A 19,318-nucleotide genomic window follows, 5' to 3' on the forward strand; every position below is an offset into this window, starting at 1 on the left:
ACCCTTATGGCAGAAAGCGAAGAACTAAAGAGCCTCTTGATGAAAGTGAAAGAGGAGAGTGAAAAAGTTGGCTTAAAACTCAACATTCAGAAAACTAAGATCATGGCATCCAGTCCCATCAGTTCATGGCAAATAGATGGGGAAACAATGGAAACAGTGACAGACTGTATTTTTGGGGACTCCAAAATCTCTGCAGATGGTGACTGCAGCATGAAATTAAAAGATGCTGGCTCCTTCAAAGAAAAGTTACAACCAACCTAGACAGCATATTAAAAAGCAGAGACGTTACTTTGCCAACAAAGATCCATCCAGGCTAAGCTGTGGTTTTTCCGGTAGTCATGTATGGATGTGAGAGCTGGACTATAAAGAAAGTTGAGCACTGCTGAATTGATGCTTTTGAACTGTAGTGTTGGAGAAGACTTGAGAGTCCCTCAGACTGCAAGGGGATTCAACCAGTCCATCCTAAAGGAAATCAGTCCTGAATATTCATTGGAAGAACTGATGCTGAAGCTGAAACTCCAGTACTTTGGCCACCTGATTTGAAGAACTGACTCATTGGAAAAGACCCTGATGTTGGGAAAGAGAGAAGGCGGGAGGAGAAGGGGATGACAGAAGATGAGGTGGTTGGATGGCATCACTGACTCAATGGACAGGAGTTTGAGTAAACTCTGGGAGTTGGTGATGGACAGGGAGGCCTGGTGTGCTGCAGTCCATGGGGTCGCCAAGAGTTGGACGCGAACTTAACGACTGATAGTAGTAATAACTGATATTAAGAATTTTTTTTTCTGAAATTACTGCTTTTTCATATATTGTTTCTTTTTTGGCTTCATATAATCTTTTGATATAGATATAAATTATTAGTCCCATTTTATAAAACTAGGTATTAGGAGTCTTGTTTGAGGTTAACTGGTTCATGGACTTCCCAGGTGGCTCAGTGGTAAAGAATCTGCCTGCCAAGCAGTAGACATGGTTTCAATCCAATTCCTGGGTTTGGAAGATCCCCTGGAGAAGGAAATGGCAATCCACTCCAGTATTCTTGCCTGGGAAATCTCATGAACTGAGGAGCCTCGGTAGGCTCCGTGGGGTTGCAAAAGAGTCGGACAAGACTGACCAACTAAACAACATTAGTCTTCCAAGTACAGTGTGGTGTTGGTTATATTGTGCAGCTTTTCCTGGTGTTTTCTTTCCTGCTGCACTTTGCACATTAGAACCTACTCTCAGGTAGTGGTTCACTTTTAATGGCATGACCCCCTTTTGTCTCACTGCAATATATGTGCAGTTACTTGAATTTTTTTGTTGTGGTTCTTGATATTTTGTAAGTAAAGAATTGAAACATGAAAATGTTAGTAGTAATGATACAAAGCATTTTCTTGTAAATTGTAATGAACTGAAGACTCTGATGCTGGGAGGGATTGGGGGCAGGAGAAGGGAACGACAGAGGATGAGATGACTGGATGGCATCACTGACTCGATGGACATGAGTTTGAGTAAACTCCGGAAGTTGGTGATGGACAGGGAGGCCCAGTGTGCTGCGATTCATGGGGTCGCAAAGAGTCGGACACGACTGAGCGACTGAACTGACTGACTGACTGACTGAAGGCCAGGATAGAAATCCTGAGGTACTCCACAGTTGGCAGATCCGTAGCATCCTTTTAGGGAAACATTCCATTTCAGTGGCTTCCCTATCTCATGTGCTGTGTCATAATCAATCAGGAGTATTTTTCCCACTTGGGGAAAATAAAGACAAGAGGAAATAATAAAGAAAGAAAGGAAAAGGCTTTAAAAAAGCCCCTGCTTTTCTCATCTTTTACAGTATCCTCCCAAACCTCACTCTGCAAGATGGACGATACAAAGTTTCTTGAAGACACTGTTCTTCCACACCCCATGACACTTCATATGCAATCCTTCCTTCCTGAAATAATCCTCCATTTTTTACAACTGTAAATTATCACTTGTTCTGTAGGGTATCCTTTATGGATTTTCTCTGTTTAAGGTTTCTGTATTTCCCACAAGCTCTCCAATCTACCTTCTGCCCTATAGTAATGACTACTCTCTTCTTTTGTATATAAATATTATAGTAGTAGTTCCTATTACATGGAATTAAAATTAAATTTATGTACCTTTCTAAACTGTGAACAACTCATGGCTAAGTAGCATGTTTTACTATTAGAATGTGTGGTAGCTAACAGATGTTGAATAAATATTTGCTGAGTTAATGAATAAACTAATGAATGTATATTCTCTTTTCATGTACTTTAGTGAGTTGGACTTTTTGGCAACTGATACAAAATATACATTTTTAGACGTTATCAAATGTATATATAAAATTTAAAAAAGGAAAAGTAAGATTTTTGTCTAAGAATGTTGGATTATTTTGGTGAAAAATAAATTCTTAAGCTGGAGAGCCATGCATATTTATCTATCATAGATGCCATTTTTAAAAGGAGATAAAAAGGATTATACATTTTAGTTGTATATGGAGAGGCTCAATTTGTCCACTTTGGATATTACTGGAGTAATCACTTAATCCTTTTTTATAGTGTCTGCCAAAAACGTTCTAAAATTTTCTTTCTTCTAGGTCTTATAAAAGTGGGTCTGGCGTAAACAACAGAAGAACTGAACTATTTTTGAAAGAACATGACCACCTTCGAAAGTAGGTATTATTGAATAAATGCATACTGTGTGGTACATACTTATTAATTTATTTACATATATAGCAAACATTTTATGCTGTTTATTATAGTGAATGCTTTACCAATGCTAATTCATTTAATTCTTCTAATGATCCTATTTGGTAGAAATAGAATTACAACGTTTCTGACCATAATTAGGAAAGATAGGATGCTATCAAATATATACACAAATGTCTGCTTTCACATTGCTTATTTGTTAATGTAATTTGTAACTGTAATATGTCTTTTATTACCTTAATGTTTGTTTTCTTTAGCAAGTCTATTGCCCTAATACTTTGTCTACTACTGTAGATTAATAGTAATAATATAGATACTGACTTGTGTTTGAATGGCCTGATACTACTTATATACGTCAAGAAGCTTTATAAAGGGTAATTAGCCCTACATCAAATTCAAAGAAAATATCTTTTCTAAGAACTCAAAATACCTAAAAACTTGGATGAACTGTATGTGTGTGTATATACATACACACACACACACACACATAGACATATATATGTAAATGTATATATATATATTTTAAAACAAGCCACTCTACTGTATTCCTGCTTCATCTAGTTTTCTTCTGAAATATACTGGTTTCTTAAATTATTTTCTTTGTATTTTGTTATAGAACCTAAGGATCAGAAAATTACTTAATCTCTCTGAACTCGACCTCTAAACACTGGAATAGCTAATAACCATGATAGTTAAATGATATAACTTATGCTTTTGTTGCTGAATGTTGTAAATTAGTCATGTCCATACAAGCTTAATGTACTGTTCAATTTACTTTTCTTTGAAGATCACCACTTTAAATATGAACTGTTGAAATCAGAACATGGAAAGATCAAGACCATTTTAGTAGAAGTCTGGCTACTTCTAGTGTCAGAAAGATTTTAGTGTTTTTTTTAGTATGTTAAATATTATTGATTGGCACAAGGGGGCAGTCTTTCCTAGGGTAGCTTATAGTTATTTATAGCTATGGAAGTTCTTTTTGTATTTGATAAAGACCACCAAAAAAGAATTTTGCATTATATCTGAAAATATATTAATATATTCTTTGGGTACAAAGTAATGTAAGGAATAGGATACCCAAGTAGCATAAAAATAAAGATGAGCTTGCATTAACATTTTTATATTCATCAACCCCAAAAGGAATTAAAGAGAAATGGCAGTTGTTTACTTTAAGGATGATTTGATGCTGAAAAGAGTTTATCAGTTATGTAAATTAATATTCTTTACTTCAGAACACATTGTCATAAATTCTATATGAAAATTTTTACTTTTGCACTCAGTAATTCAAAGAAAACCCTTCCCACTGTCCATTTTACTGAGGGAAAAATATATTAGTTTAGAGTCACACAGCTTAAATGATGTGTTTAGGGTTATAAAAAAATAGCAGTAAGATTGGCTATCAAAAGGTATTTTCCATTTTTGTTTCTCGGGTGATTTTATGTAGGATATACTTTACATATATTCCTTTCAGCATTCTTGTGAAAAAGTTTGTATGTGGTCATTCTATACAGAAACTGAGGCAGGATGAAATTGAGTGGAATATAAGGTGATGAGTGGAATATGACCTGATGAAGTTGAGAGGACTTGTTAAGTTATATAATAGATTATTTTGTATTGGTATACAAGGTTTTTTTTTAGAGATTTCAGAAACAAATGATAAAATGCTACCTTAATATTTCATATTTTTTATGACTCAGGTTTTTATGATTTCAGTCCTTTTATACCATTTATCAAAAGAACCACAAATGGAAACTGATTCCTCACATTTCCTTTTAGGCTTTCTGTTTCTTCTGTAAACAAATTTGTTGACATTAAAAAAAATTTTTTTTTTACACCAAAATATTTGTTAAAATACTTTGGGCGGGGGGAGAAGAAGCAAAAACTGTCTCCACATTAAACTTGACTTCCTGTGTATATTGTTTGTAATGAAGACAAGTGTGGTACTGGTGAAAGAACAGACAGATAGATCAGTGGAACAGAAGAGAAAGTCCAGAAACAGACACACAAATATAGTCAGTCTTTGACAGAAGAGTAGAGGCAGTCCTGTGGAGAAGAGTCTTTTGAATAAGTGGTGTGAGAACAACCAGACATCAACAAGCAAAAAAATTAATATAGACAGTGACCTTATACCTTTCCCTGAAATAACTCAGAACAGATCATAGATCTAAATATAAAGTACAAAATTACTAGAAGTTTTATAACACAGGAGAAATTCTAGGTAACATTGAGTTTGGCAATGTGTTTTTAGATGCAATGCCAAAAACATCATGAACAAAAAAGTTAAGATTGACATAATTAAAATGAAAAACTTCTGCTCTCCAAGATGATGACATGGACTGGAAGAACATATTTGTAAAACATATCTGAAAGGACTGTTATCCAAAATACACAGAGAACTCTTAATTAAAACTCAACAGTTTCAGTTCAGTTCAGTTCGGTCCCTTAATCATGTCCGACTCTTTGCAACCCTGTGGACTACAGCAGGCCAGGCCTCCCTGTTCATCACCAACTACTGGAGTTTACTCAGACTCCTGTCCATTGAGTCGGTGATGCCATCCAACCATCTCATCCTCTGTTGTCCCCTTCTCCTCCCGCCTTCTCTCTTTCCCAACATCAGAGTCTTTTCCAATGAGTCAGTTCTTCAAATCAGGTGGCCAAAGTACTGGAGTTTCAGCTTCAGCATCAGTCCTTCCAATGAATATTCAGGACTCATTTCCTTTAGGATGGACTGGTTGAATCTCCTTGCAGTCTGAGGGACTCTCAAGTCTTCTCCAACACTACAGTTCAAAAGCATCAATTCAGCAGTGCTCAACTTTCTTTATAGTCCAGCTCTCACATCCATACATGACTACTGGAAAAACCATAGCTCTCACTACATGGACCTTTGTTGGCAAAGTAATGTCTCTGCTTTTTAATATACTGTCTAGGTTGGTTGTAACTTTTCTTCCAAGGAGCAAGCATCTTTTAATTTCATGGCGGCAGTCACCATCTGCAGTGATTTTGGAGTCCCAAAAAATAAAGTCACTGTTTCCACAATACATGAACGATGAACTTCCAGATGTTCAAGCTGGATTTAGAAATGGTAGAGGAATCAGAGATCAAATTGCCAACATCTGCTGGATCATCTTGAAAAAGCAAGAGAGTTCCAGAAAAACATCTATTTCTGCTTTATTGACTGTGCCAAAGCCTTTGACTGTGTGGATCACAATAAACTGTGGAAAATTCTGAAGGAGATGGGAATACCAGACCACATGACCTGCCTCTTGGAAAACCTGTATGCAGGTCAGGAAGCAACAGTTAGAACTGGACATGGAACAACAGCCTGGTTCCAAAAAGGAAAAGGAGTACGTCAGGGCTGTATATTGTCACCCTGCTTATTTAACTTATATGCAGAGTACATCATGAGAAAGGCTGGGCTTGAGGAAGCACATGCTGGAATGGGATAGCTGGGAGAAATACCAGTAACCTCAGATATGCAGATGACACCACCCTTATGGCAGAAAGTGAAGAAGAATTAAAAGAGCCTCTTGATGAAAATGAAAGAGGAGGGTGAAAAAGTTGGCTTTAAAGCTCAACATTCAGAAAACTAAGATCATGGCGTCCAGTCCCGTCACTTCATGGCAGATAGTTGGGGAAACAGTGGAAACAGAGAGAGACTTTATATTTGGGGGCTCCAAAATCACTGCAGATGGTGATTGCAGCCATGAAATTAAAAGACGCTTACTCCTTGGAAGGAAAGTTATGACCAACCAGGATAGCATGTTAAAAAGCAGAGACATTACTTTGTCAACAAAGGTCCGTCTAGTCAAGTCTATGGTTCTTCCAGTAGTCATGACGTGAGAGTTGGACTATAAAGAAAGCTGAGCCCCAAAGAATTGATGCTTTTGAACTGTGGTGTTGGAGAAGACTCTTGAGAGTCCCTTGGACTGCAAGGAGATCCAGCCAGTCCATCCTAAAGTAGATCAGTCCTGGGTGTTCATTGGAAGGTCTGATGTTGAAGCTGAAACTCCAATACTTTGGCCCCCTGATGCGAAGAGCTGACTCATTTGAAAAGACTTTGATGCTGGGAGAGATTGAGGGCAGGAGGAGAAGGGAACGACAGAGGATAAGATGGTTGGATGGCATCACTGACTCAATGGACATGGGTTTGGGTGGACTCTGGGAGTTGGTGATGGACAGGGAGGCCTGGCATGCTACAGCTCATGGGGTCACAAAGAGTTGGACATGACTGAGCGACTTAACTGAACTGTTTCCCCATATATTTGCCATGAAGTGATGGGATCACATGCCATGAGCTTAGTTTCCTGAATGTTGAGTTTTAAGCCAACTTTTTTACTCTCTTTCACTTTCATTAAGAGGCTCTTTAGTTCCTTTTTGCTTTCTGCCACAAGGGTGGTGCTGTAATCTGAGGTTATTGATATTTCTCCTGGCAGTCTTGATTCCAGCTTGTGCTTCATCCAGCCCAGCATTTCTCATGATGTACTCTGCATATAAGTTAAATAAGCAGGGTGACAATATACAGCCTTGATGTACTCCTTTTCCTATTTGGAACCAGGCAGTTGTTCCATGTCCAGTTCTAACTGTTGCTTCCTGACCTGCATACAGATTTCTCAAGAGGCAGGTTATGTGGTCTGGTATTCCCATCTCTTTAAGAATTTTCCACAGTTTGTTGTGATCCACACAATCAAAGGCTTTGGCACAGTCAATAAAGCAGAAGTAGATGTTTTCTGGAACTCTGTTGCTTTTTCAGTGATCCAGCGGATATTGGCAATTTGATCTCTAGTTCCTCTCCCTTTTCTAAATCCAGCTTGAACATTTGGAAATTCACAGTTCACGTGCTGTTGAAGCCTGGCTTGGAGAATTCTGAGTATTACTTTGCTAGTGTGTGAGATGAGTGCAATTGTGTGGTGGTTTGAGCATTCTTTGGCATTGCGTTTCTTTGGGATTGGAATGAAAACTGACCTTTTCCAGTCCTGTGGCCGCTGCTCAGTTTTCCAAATTTGCTGGCATATTGAGTGCAGTGCTTTCACAGCATCGTCTTTTAGGATTTGAAATAGCTCAACTGGAATTCCATCACATCCACTAGCTCTGTTCGTAGTGATGCTTCCTAAGGCCCACTTGACTTTGCATTCCAGTATGTCTGGCTCTAGGTGAGTGATCACACCATCGTGATTATGTGCGTCATGAAGATCTTTTTTGTATAGTTCTTCTGTGTATTCTTGCCACCTCTTCTTAATATTTTCTGCTTCTCTTAGGTCCATACCATTTCTTTACTTTATTATGTTCATCTTTGCATGAAATATTCTTTTGGTGTCTGTGATTTTATTGAAGAGATCTCTAGTCTTTCCCATTCTATTGTTTTCCTCTATTTCTTTGCATTGATTGCTGAGGAAGGCTTTCTTTTCTCTCCTTGCTATTCTTTGGAACTCTGCATTCAAATGGGTATACCTTTTCCTTTTCTCCTTTGCCTTTTGTTTCTCTTCTTTTCAGAGCTATTTGTAAGGCCTCCTCAGACAACCATTTTGCCTTTTTGCATTTATTTTTCTTGGGGTTGGTCTTGATCACTGCCTCACATACAATGGCACGAACCTCCATCCATAGTTCATCAGGCACTCTATCAGATCTAATCCCTTGAATCTATTTGTCACTTCCACTGTAAGGGATTTGATTTAGGTCATACCTGAATGGTCTAGTGGTTTTCCCTACTTTTTTCAATTTAAGTCTAAATTTGGCAATAAGGAGTTCATGATGTGAGCCACAGTCAGCTAGCTCCCTGTCTTGTTTTTGCTGACTGTATAGAGCTTCTCCATCTTTGGCTGCAAAGAATATAATCAGTCTGATTTTTATATTGACCATCTGGTGATGTCCATGTGTAGAGTCTTCTGTTGTGTTGTTGGAAGAGGGTGTTTGCTATGACCAGTGCGTTCTCTTGGCAAAGCTCTATTAGCCTTTGCCCTGCTTCATTCTGTACTCCAAGGCCAAATTTGCCTGTTACTCCAGGTGTTTCTTGACTTCCTACTTTTGCATTCCAGTCCCCTATAATGAAAAGGACATCTTTTTGGTGTGTTAGTTCTAGAAGGTCTTGTGGGTCTTCATAGACCTACAACCTCAGCTCTTCAGCATTACTGGGCGGGGCATAGACTTGGACTACTGTGGTATTGAATGGTTTGCCTTGGGAACAAACAGAGTTCATTCTGTTGTTTTTGAGATTGCATCCAAGTATTGCATTTCAGACTCTTTTGTTGACTATGATGGCTACTCCATTTCTTCTAAGGGATTCTTGCCCACAGTAGTAGATATAATGGTCATCTGAGTTAAATTTACCCATTCCAGTCCATTTTAGTGTGCTGATTCCTACAGTTTCAATGTTCACTCTTTCCATCTCCTGTTTGACCACTTCCAATTTGCCTTGATTCGTGGACCTAACATTCCAGGTTCCCAGCATTCCAGGTTCTGTGCTCTTTACAGCATTGGGCTTTACTTCCATCACCAGTCACATCCACAACTAGGTGGTGTTTTTGCTTTGGCTCCGTCTCTTCCTTCTTCCTGGAATTATTTCTCCACTGATCTCCAGTAGCATATTGGGCACCTACCGACCTGGGGAGTTCATCTTTCAGTGTCCTATCTTTTTGCCTTTTCATACTGTTCATGGGGTTCTCAAGGCAAGAATACTGAAATTTAAAAGCGGGCAAAAGATCCAAACAGGTATCTCATCTGAGATGATAAGCAGCTGGCAAAGAACCATGTGAAAACTGCTCAGCATTGTATGTCATTAGGGAATTGCAAATTAAAACTACTAGATACCACCACATACCTATTAGAATGACTAAAATCTAAAACATTGACACCACCAAATGGAGCAATAGGAATTCTTATTCCTGGTGGGAAATATTGTAATCATAAATCATAAAAAAAAAAACCACTTGAAATCATAAAAAACAGCCACTTTGGAAGCCAGTTTGGCAGTTTTTCTTAAAAAGCTAAATAGTCTTACCATACCATCCCGCAGTCATAGCCCTAAACAAATTGAAAATATGTCTAAGTAAAAACCTGCCCATGAATGTTCATAGCTGCTTTACTTCTAATTGTCAAAAGTTGGAAGCAACCAAGATGTCTTTCAAAAAGTGAATGGATAAACAACCTGTTAAGTACATACATTCGACGGACTGTTATTCAGTGATATAAGAAATAGGCTCAAGCCCCAAAAGATACAGAGGAACCTGAAGTGCATAAGTCAGTCTTCTTTTTTGTATACTTCATATTATATAATTCCAATTACATAACAAGGCATGATCAACTGTTGTCAGGGGTTCAGAGTGGGAAGAGGAGGGAAAAAGAGGAAGACCTGGAGCACAGGAGATATTTGGGGCGGTGAAACTATTCTATATCATACTGTAATGGTGGATACATGACATGACATTATACACTTGTAAAACCCATAGACCTGTACAACTGCAAAGAGTAAACCCTAATGTAAACTGTGAACTTTAGTTAATAGTGTATCGATATTGGTTCATCAGTTGTAGCAAGTGTACCACAGTAATAATATAAGATGTTAATAGTAGGTGTGGGAGGATGGGTATATGGACTGTTACTTTTTGCTGAATATTTCTGCAAACTTAAAACTGTTCTAAAAAGTCTACTGATTTTTTGTTTAAATAGAAAATGTAACTTTCTGATTTCATTGCTAATAATTCAGCTTTTATTTTTCTCTTTTTTCTCCCCTTGACTGAACTGGGAAGAATTCTGTCAGGTGCTTAACTCTGTCTCTAGGTAACTTCAGTTCAGTTCGGTTCAGTCACTCTGTTGTGTCCAACTCTTTGTGACCCCATGAACCGCAGCACGCCAGGCCTCCCTGTCCATCACCAACTGCCGAAGTCCACCCACACCTGTGTCCATTGAGTCAGTGATGGCATCCAACCATCTCATCCTCTGTCGTTCCCTTCTCCTCCTGCCCTCAATCTTTCCCAGCATCAGGGTCTTTCAAATGAGTCAGCTCTTTGCATCAGGTGGGCAAAGTACTGGAGTTTCAGCTTCAACATCATTCCCTCCATTGAACGCCCAGAACCGATCTCCTTTAGGATGGACTGGCTGGATCTCCTTGCAGTCCGAGGCAAGAGTCTTCTCCAACACCACAGTTCAGAAGCATCAATTCTTTGGCGCTCAGCTTTCTTCACAGTCCAACTGTCACATCCATACATGACCACTGGAAAAACCATAGCCTTGACTAGACGGACCTTTGTTGGCAAAGTAATGTCTCTGCTTTTTAAAATGCTATCCTGGTTGGTCATAACTTTCCTTCCAAGGAGTAAGGGTCTTTTGATTTCACGGCTGCAGTCACCATCTGCAGTGATTTTGGAGCCCAGAAAAATAGTCAGCCACTGTTTCCCCATCTATTTGCCATGAAGTGATGGGACCAGATGCCATGATCTTAGTTTTCTGAATGTTGAGTTTTAAGCCAACTTTTCACTCTCCTCTTTCACTTTCATTGAGAGGCTCTTTAGTTCTTCTTCACTTTCTGTGTTAATGGAAGAGTGGTTACAAATGATTTCTACATTCATTTTTGTTTTTTCTGTATTTTCCAAATGTTATCTGTAATATAAAACTCTGTTAGCACTTAGCTTTTTGCGTCCTACTGTAGCTTAATAGTATTGTTCAGCTGTCTTAGAAGATATTTATATAAAAGTAAATAAGGCATAGGGTCCCTCTGGTTAACTATAAGTAGGTGGAATACTGAAATCACCACAGTGCTTGATGTAAATTATCTCATTGGTCAGTGACAACTTCATCAGATTTTTTTTTACAGTTTACAAAGGGATCAGTTTTTAAGTTTTATTTATTACATGCTTGCTTGTTTGTTTTCTTGCTTGCTTACTCATTTACTTGTTTATTCTTTTATTCACCTCCTCTTTTAAAAGATTATTAGTTATTAACCTAAATGGTTTTGCCATGTTCTTACATTTTGTTAAACTGCTTTAAAATATGTGCTTGAAATTTGTATCATTTGCAGTTTGTATATTGAGAGAAGTGAGTTACTTTTTAAACAGAATTAATATCTAAGTGTGGCTTTAGTGATTCCTTGGTACAGTAATTGATGACGAAATTTAGCTCATTGTTTTCAGCTAGTTTAAATTGGTTTCTTGAAAGAAACAGAAACTTATTGCTTAATCATAGACAATAGGTGCCTCTTTGGAATACCTCTGGGCTGTTATGAAGTATTTGTTTATGAAGGATGATTTCACTTGATTATATATTATGTATCCTCAAAGGAGAGTAATTTTAAATTGTTTTTACTAGATTATGCTGTCTTTATGCCAAATGGATACATATGTCTGGGAGTTTGTTTTTATTTCTTTCTACTGTAAAGCTGCCCTTTTACCAAGCTTAGCTACCTGTGCATTCCTCCCTAAAATGGATTTTTTGGAGGAGTCTTTCTTTCCAGTATTTGATGCATAAGTGGAAATGTTTTACCGATCATGGTGCATTGGTATCTTTATTCAGATTCTTGAATTCTAAAGTGTGCCAAGCTGAGATTTGATTTTGTTTTTCAAAAAAGGAAGAAATTTTAAGATGTAGATAATTACTGCTTATAGGCATTGAAACTATATTGCCTATCCTGTCTCAACAATTTGGCTGTAATTCTGAAGTTTTGGATAGACGGTGGTGACAACTTGGAGCTATCTAGATTAAAGAAGTAGTTTTATTTTTTTGTGCTCTCATTAAAACTGTCTGACTTTAATCATTAAGTATCTCTGTGGAAGAAATAGATTTAAGCGTACAAATTAAGATGAGAACTATATATGTGGATTAACTAATTTCAGAGTCCAGAATTTTCTCTAGCTGATTTCAAAAGTCTGGGTGTTTTTCACATAAAGGACTGGAAAAATAATCTATCTGTAAAATATAGAAAAATTAAGTGCAAGTTTTAAATGTGGTTTTAATAATTCCAGAATTTGAATTTTCTTTTTATTTGCAGCTCAGATCGTCTAATAGAAGAGACAATAAGGTAGGAAAAATGGGGTTTTTTTGTTTGTTTACGTATTAATGAACAGATGAAGTTAATCCTATACCTAGAGTTAAAGTCAGTTAATCTTCCTTAAAGATGGGAATTTCATTACTTGGTAATGTATTTTTACTATGACTTCCCCTTGTAAGATACTTGAAGCCTAAAACATTTGTTTTGGATCTATTGGCATTAGGGTGTTTTACCTAGTGAATTCATTCTCAATATTTTCAGCCTCTGTCTTTTTTTATTCTCACTTTTTAATGGAAAACAGTCTTGAACATGTGATTTGTTAAGTGTCTTATGTGTAACATTTATGTAGACTTGGTTTCTGTCATAGCAGCTATAGAAAGTCTGCAGTAATTAGTCTTATCTGTAATAATATTGAAGTAACTTCTTGTTTAAGGTAAGGGAAACTTGTTTGTTCGTTTTAACTGCTTAATTCTCTAGGTTTGATAAATTTTTAAATACCTATTTTAAGACAGTAAAAAAAAAGTTAACTGGTAATGGTCTCAACTCTTCAAAATTAAGCACTGTCTAAAGCACTTTTTCAGGAAAGGTAGCATGAAATACATAGAAACAACAAACATTTGTATTCTTTTTTTTTTTTTTTTTTAATTATTATTATTTTTTTTTGGTCATACATTGATATGAATCAGCCATAGATTTACACGTATTCCCCATCCCGATCCCCCCTCCCACCTCCCTCTCCACCCAATTCCTCTGGGTCTTCCCAGTGCACCAGGTCCGAGCACTTGTCTCATGCATCCCACCTGGGCTGGTGATCTGTTTCACCATAGATAGTATACATGCTGTTCTTTTGAAATATCCCACCCTCACATTCTCCCACAGAGTTCAAAAGTCTGTTCTGTATTTCTGTGCCTCTTTTTCTGTTTTGCATATGGGGTTATCGTTACCATCTTTCTAAATTCCATATATATGTGTTAGTATGCTGTAATGTTCTTTATCTTTCTGGCTTACTTCACTCTGTATAAGGGGCTCCAGTTTCATCCATCTCATTAGGACTGGTTCAAATGAATTCTTTTTAACGGCTGAGTAATATTCCATGGTGTATATGTACCACAGCTTCCTTATCCATTCATCTGCTGATGGGCATCTAGGTTGCTTCCATGTTCTGGCTATTATAAACAGTGCTGCGATGAACATTGGGGTGCACGTGTCTCTTTCAGATCTGGTTTCCTCAGTGTGTATGCCCAGAAGTGGGATTGCTGGGTCATACCATTCACCATTGCAACAAAAAGAATAAAATACTTAGGAGTATATCTACCTAAAGAAACAAAAGACCTATACATAGAAAACTATAAAACACTGATGAAAGAAATCAAAGAGGACACAAACAGATGGAGAAACATACTGTGTTCATGGATTGGAAGAATCAATATTCTCAAAATGGCTATTCTACCCAAAGCAATCTATAGATTCAATGCAATCCCTATCAAGTTACCAATGGTATTTTTCACAGAACTAGACCAAAGAATTTCACAATTTGTATGGAAATACAAAAAACCTCGAATAGCCAAAGTAATCTTGAGAAAGAAGAATGGAACTGGAGGAATCAACCTGCCTGACTTCAGACTATACTACAAAGCCACAGTCATCAAGACAGTATGGTACTGGCACAAAGACAGAAATATAGATCAATGGAACAGAATAGAAAGCCCAGAGATAAATCCACAGACCTATGGACACCTTATCTTTGACAAAGGAGGCAAGGATATACAATGGAAAAAAGACAACCTCTTTAACAAGTGGTGCTGGGAAAACTGGTCAACCACTTGTAAAACAATGAAACTAGAACACTTTCTAACACCATACACAAAAATAAACTCAAAATGGATTAAAGATCTAAATGTAAGACCAGAAACTATAAAACTCCTAGAGGAGAACATAGGCAAAACACTCTCCGACATAATTCACAGCAAGATCCTCTATGACCCACCTCCCAGAATATTGGAAATAAAAGCAAAAATAAACAAATGGGACCTAATGAAACTTAAAAGCTTTTGCACTACAAAGGAAACTATAAGTAAGGTGAAAAGACAGCCCTCAGATTGGGAGAAAATAATAGCAAATGAAGCAACAGACAAAGGATTAATCTCAAAAATATACAAGCAACTCCTGCAGCTCAATTCCAGAAAAATAAATGACCCAATCAAAAAATGGGCCAAAGAACTAAACAGACATTTCTCCAAAGAAGACATACAGATGGCTAACAAACACATGAAAAGATGCTCAACATCACTCATTATTAGAGAAATGCAAATCAAAACCACAATGAGGTACCATTACACGCCAGTCAGGATGGCTGCTATCCAAAAGTCTACAAGCAATAAATGCTGGAGAGGGTGTGGAGAAAAGGGAACCCTCTTACACTGTTGGTGGGAATGCAAACTAGTACAGCCGCTATGGAAAACAGTGTGGAGATTTCTTAAAAAACTGGAAATAGAAACATTTGTATTCTTATCATAGACTTTGGTATTGTGTTCAGGGCTTCCCAGGTGGTGAAGACCCTGCCTGCCAGTGCAGGAGACGTAAGAGACGTGGGTTCGATCCCTGGGTTGGGAAAATCCCCTGGAGGAGGGCATGGCAGCCCACTCCAGTCTTCTTGCTGGAGAATCCCATGGACAGAGGAGCCTGGAGGGCTGCAGTCCATAGAGTCGCAAAGAGTTGGATCCAACTGAAGCAACTTAGCATGCATTGTGTTCAAGGGTTGCACATGCTATATGTTGTTTAATCTCCTCAGTAACTCATGAGATAGGCACTGATCACTAGATACTATCTTCAATACAAAAGAGAAGTTAAGGTAAGTAATTTGCCCATAATCACATACTAACAAATAGTATTGAGGACTCAGATCCTCAAACCTGAGTCAATAACTCTAGAGCAGGAGCTCTGTCTAAACCACTACTACATTTCCTGCCTTATTGAAAGAGGATGAGCTTTGGAGTATGATTTGGTTTGAAACCTGACTGTGTTACTTAGTTAGATCTCTGTTCTTGAACAAGTTTCTTGGAATCTTCATGTTCTTATGTGTTTAAAAATACAGAATTCATGATAATACCTACCCTAAAAGATTGTTGTGAAGATTAAAGATAATATAAGTAAAACCCTTGAGTCGAGAAGATCCCCTGGCTGCTACTAAGTTAATTTAAATGGCAGCTCTATTATTAATATTTTTTAACTGTTTATTTTGATATTTCAGCTTTCAGGAAAGTTCCAGTGGTACTGAGAGTTTACACATACCTTTTACCTTAGATTCCCCAAATGTTATCATTTTGCCACATTTGCTTTCTCACTGTTTTTTTTTTCTGAACTACTTGTAAATAAGTTCCAGGCCTGATGCCTCTTTACCTCTAAATATTTCAGTTTCAGTGTTCATATCCTGAAATTTTTATGTTGAAATGAGCTCATGGATTCTTATTCTATTCAGTGGATTATAGTATGTTCCTATAATTGAAAATCATAAATTATAATTTTATAATAAGATGAATTTATTATATCTTGGAATTTTGTTTGAATTTCATGCACTGAGTCTTCCACCTCTCCACAGTTTTCACAAAATTGCTTAATTGTTGACTGAAATATCTCCCTTGTGGCTCATTTGCTTTCGTCAGTGCATGAAGTTGGGTCACATTTTATCAGAGATTCTTTTTTTTTTTTTTTTTACTTTGTCCACATCTTTATTTGTTTCATTGTTGACTTCTTTTTTTTTTTTTTTCCCAATTATTTTTATTAGTTGGAAGGGATTCTTTTCTTAAAGTTTCCCCATAATTCTAGCTGTAAAGTTTTCCTTTTCCTTTTGGAGCTACATTTTAAAAACAATGTACACAACTGAATATAAACTGGCATCAATTTGTTGAAAAGACCTAATATTTATAAGTTTATTCTTAAGCTTTAAATGTATAATTAGTATTATCTATTGTTGAAAAAATGGCTTCCCAGGTGTCTCATTGGTAAAGAATCCACCTGCCAAGCAGGAGATGTGGGTTGGATCCTTGAGTCTGGAAGATCCCCTGGAGAAGGAAGTGGCAACCCACTCCAGTATTCTTGCCAGGAAAATCCCATGGACAGAGGAGCCTGGTGGGCTACAATCCATGGGGTCACAAAAGAGTTGGATACAACTGGACAACTAAACAGCAATTGTTAAAAAAAAAAAAGTCTGAGTTTAGTTCACAGGATAGGTGAGAATGTTGAAGTTCCAGTAATCATCAATGATTTATCATTTTAAAAGCATTATTATTTGGAATTTGTTTTGTTCCTGCATATATTTGTCCCTTGAAATAACAACAGCCTAGATTTCACTCCAATTGACTCCAGATGATGGAATGAGATAGGAAAGGATATCTAGATATACTTTGTGTGGTACTGGAAATCATGCATATTCAACAAGATAATAACATAATGTTTGATGATAATATCTGTTCTCCAAGGAATACAAAGTGCTTTGTGGGAATTATTTTTTAATTTTCTCTACTTCTGAGGCAGAGTGCATAGGAGATAGTGATAGTCCCAGTTTAAGAAAACAGAGGAATATATGATTCAAAGATTGTTGCTCAGCCCAGGTTTGAATTGTTGCTTTTTTCAAGGCTATAGTACCTATTTTAAAATATCTGGTAAAGTAAATTTACTATAAAACAACTACACTTTAAATGTATCATATTCTATCATAGATAGACACTTAACCTGAAACATTAGGAATAAGAACTAGTGATACAAAGGATGTTGTTAGTTTCACTCTTATGATCTTCTTGGATCTAAAATTCAATGTGAAGGCGAGGGTGGGATAATTTGAGAGAATAGCATTGAAACATGTACATTACCATATGTGAAATAGATGACAGTGCAAATTCAATGCATGGAGCAGGGCACCCAAGACCGGTGCTTTGGGACAACCCAGAGGGGATAGGGTGCAGAGGGAGGTTCAGCATTGGGGGGGCACGTATATGCCTGTTGCCAATTCACGTTGGTGTATGGCAAAAACCATCACTATATTGTAAAGTGATTATCCTCCAATTAAAATCAATTAATTAAAAAAATAAAATTTAATGTGTTATAAAATCGACATTGCCTGCCTCTTTCTGCTCGAAGCTTGACTGGCTGTGCTTTAGACCTGGTGCATTCACTGTCTGGGTCCTGGGATATCTTTTTACCATTATCCTACAGTGACCTCCTTAAATGGAATCACTTATTTCTAGGATTTACTGTCTTCTACTTTCTTAGTTTATCCCCTCATTATGTTGGACCATGTTCTTTAGTAGCTTCCTCAGAAAGAATAAGAAGTAAATGTTTTGGACTTTACACATCTCAAAAAAGTTTTTATTCTACCCATATTCTTTTTTTTTTTTTTTCAATTTTATTTATTTTATTTTTAACTGCACTAGGTCTTTGCTGCTTTGCATGCGCTTTGTCTAGTTGTGGTGGATGAAGGCTACTCTTCATTGCAGTGCACGGGCTTCTTATTGTGGTAGCTTCTCTTGTTGCAGAGCACAGCCCCTAGGCACACAGGCTCAGTAGTTGGCAGCCAGCAGGCCCTAGAGTGTGGGCTCAGTGGTTGTGACGCATGAGCTTAGTTGCTCCGCCTGTGGAATCATCCTGGACTAGGGATCAAACCCCTGTCTCCTGCATTGGCAGGCGGATTCCCATCCACTGGGCCCAGGGAAGTCCCTGTTCTACCCATATTCTTGATTCATTGTTTAGCTAAAAGTCAGAATTGTAGGTTGAAAATAATTTTCACATTTTTTAAGGCATTGTTTCCAGTACTGCTCTTTAAGTCTAGTCCCAATTAAAATTTTATGTCCTTCGTAAATGATGGGCTTCCCTTGTGGCTCAGCTGGTAAAGAATCCACCTGCAATGCGGGAGACCTGGGCTCGATCCCTGGGTTGGGAAGATCCCCTGGAGAAGAGAAAGGCTACCCACTCCAGTATTCTGGCCTGGAAAATTCCATGGGCAGTATAAGTCCATGAGTTCACCAGGAGTCAGACACAACTGAGCAACTTTCACTTTCACTTTTCATAAGATATGCTATTTTCCTCTGGAATCTTTTAGGATCATCCCTTTTCCCCTATGTTTTTGTTTGTGTTTAATCTCACCATGATGAGGTTGACATGCATCATTTTTAGTCTATTTGGTGGGCTTTTACAATCTGAAAACTTATCTTTAGATCTGAGAAATTTTCTTACATTTATCATTTTCTTCCCTCCTTCTTCTTGATCCTTCTTTTAAAAAATGTGTGCAATTTATATTTGTCAAATATACCTAAATAAAGCAGGGAAGAAAAAGAATTCACCTAAAATACAACCACTACATTGGTAAATAATTTGGTGCATTTCCTTATTTTTCTCTATGTAGCTCTTTGTATCTATGTAAAATGATTTTTAAAATATTAATATATTCATCAAAAAAGGCAGACACATGTATAGTCATGCATTTAGAAAGAGTGGAATGATATTAATCATAGCAGGTTAGTTTGTGCCATCACCTAACTTGTCCATGACTTAAAACAGTAAGCTGTAAGAGGGTCATATGGTAAGTGTTAACCCCTAAAAAGGGAAAGGGGGTTGCTTGTAGAATACTAGTTATAGACACTGCAAGTGGGGTTCCTAT

The 19,318-nt window shown here is 37.4% G+C and overlaps 1 protein-coding gene across 2 annotated transcripts in view; it reads left to right on the forward strand.

Annotated features, from left to right (window-relative positions):
- Positions 1-19,318, forward strand: part of GOSR1 (golgi SNAP receptor complex member 1) — a 43,436-nt gene that overhangs the window by 14,241 nt on the left and 9,877 nt on the right. For both annotated transcript variants that reach the window (XM_061143005.1, XM_061143006.1), the window contains exons 6-7: positions 2,579-2,653; positions 12,667-12,696. In XM_061143005.1, the coding sequence (XP_060998988.1) occupies positions 2,579-2,653; positions 12,667-12,696 (105 nt within the window). The remainder of the gene's footprint in view (positions 1-2,578; positions 2,654-12,666; positions 12,697-19,318) is intronic.

This window comes from Dama dama, chromosome 5, assembly GCF_033118175.1.
Source record: "Dama dama isolate Ldn47 chromosome 5, ASM3311817v1, whole genome shotgun sequence".
In the NCBI taxonomy this organism is placed as follows: Eukaryota; Metazoa; Chordata; class Mammalia; order Artiodactyla; family Cervidae; genus Dama; species Dama dama.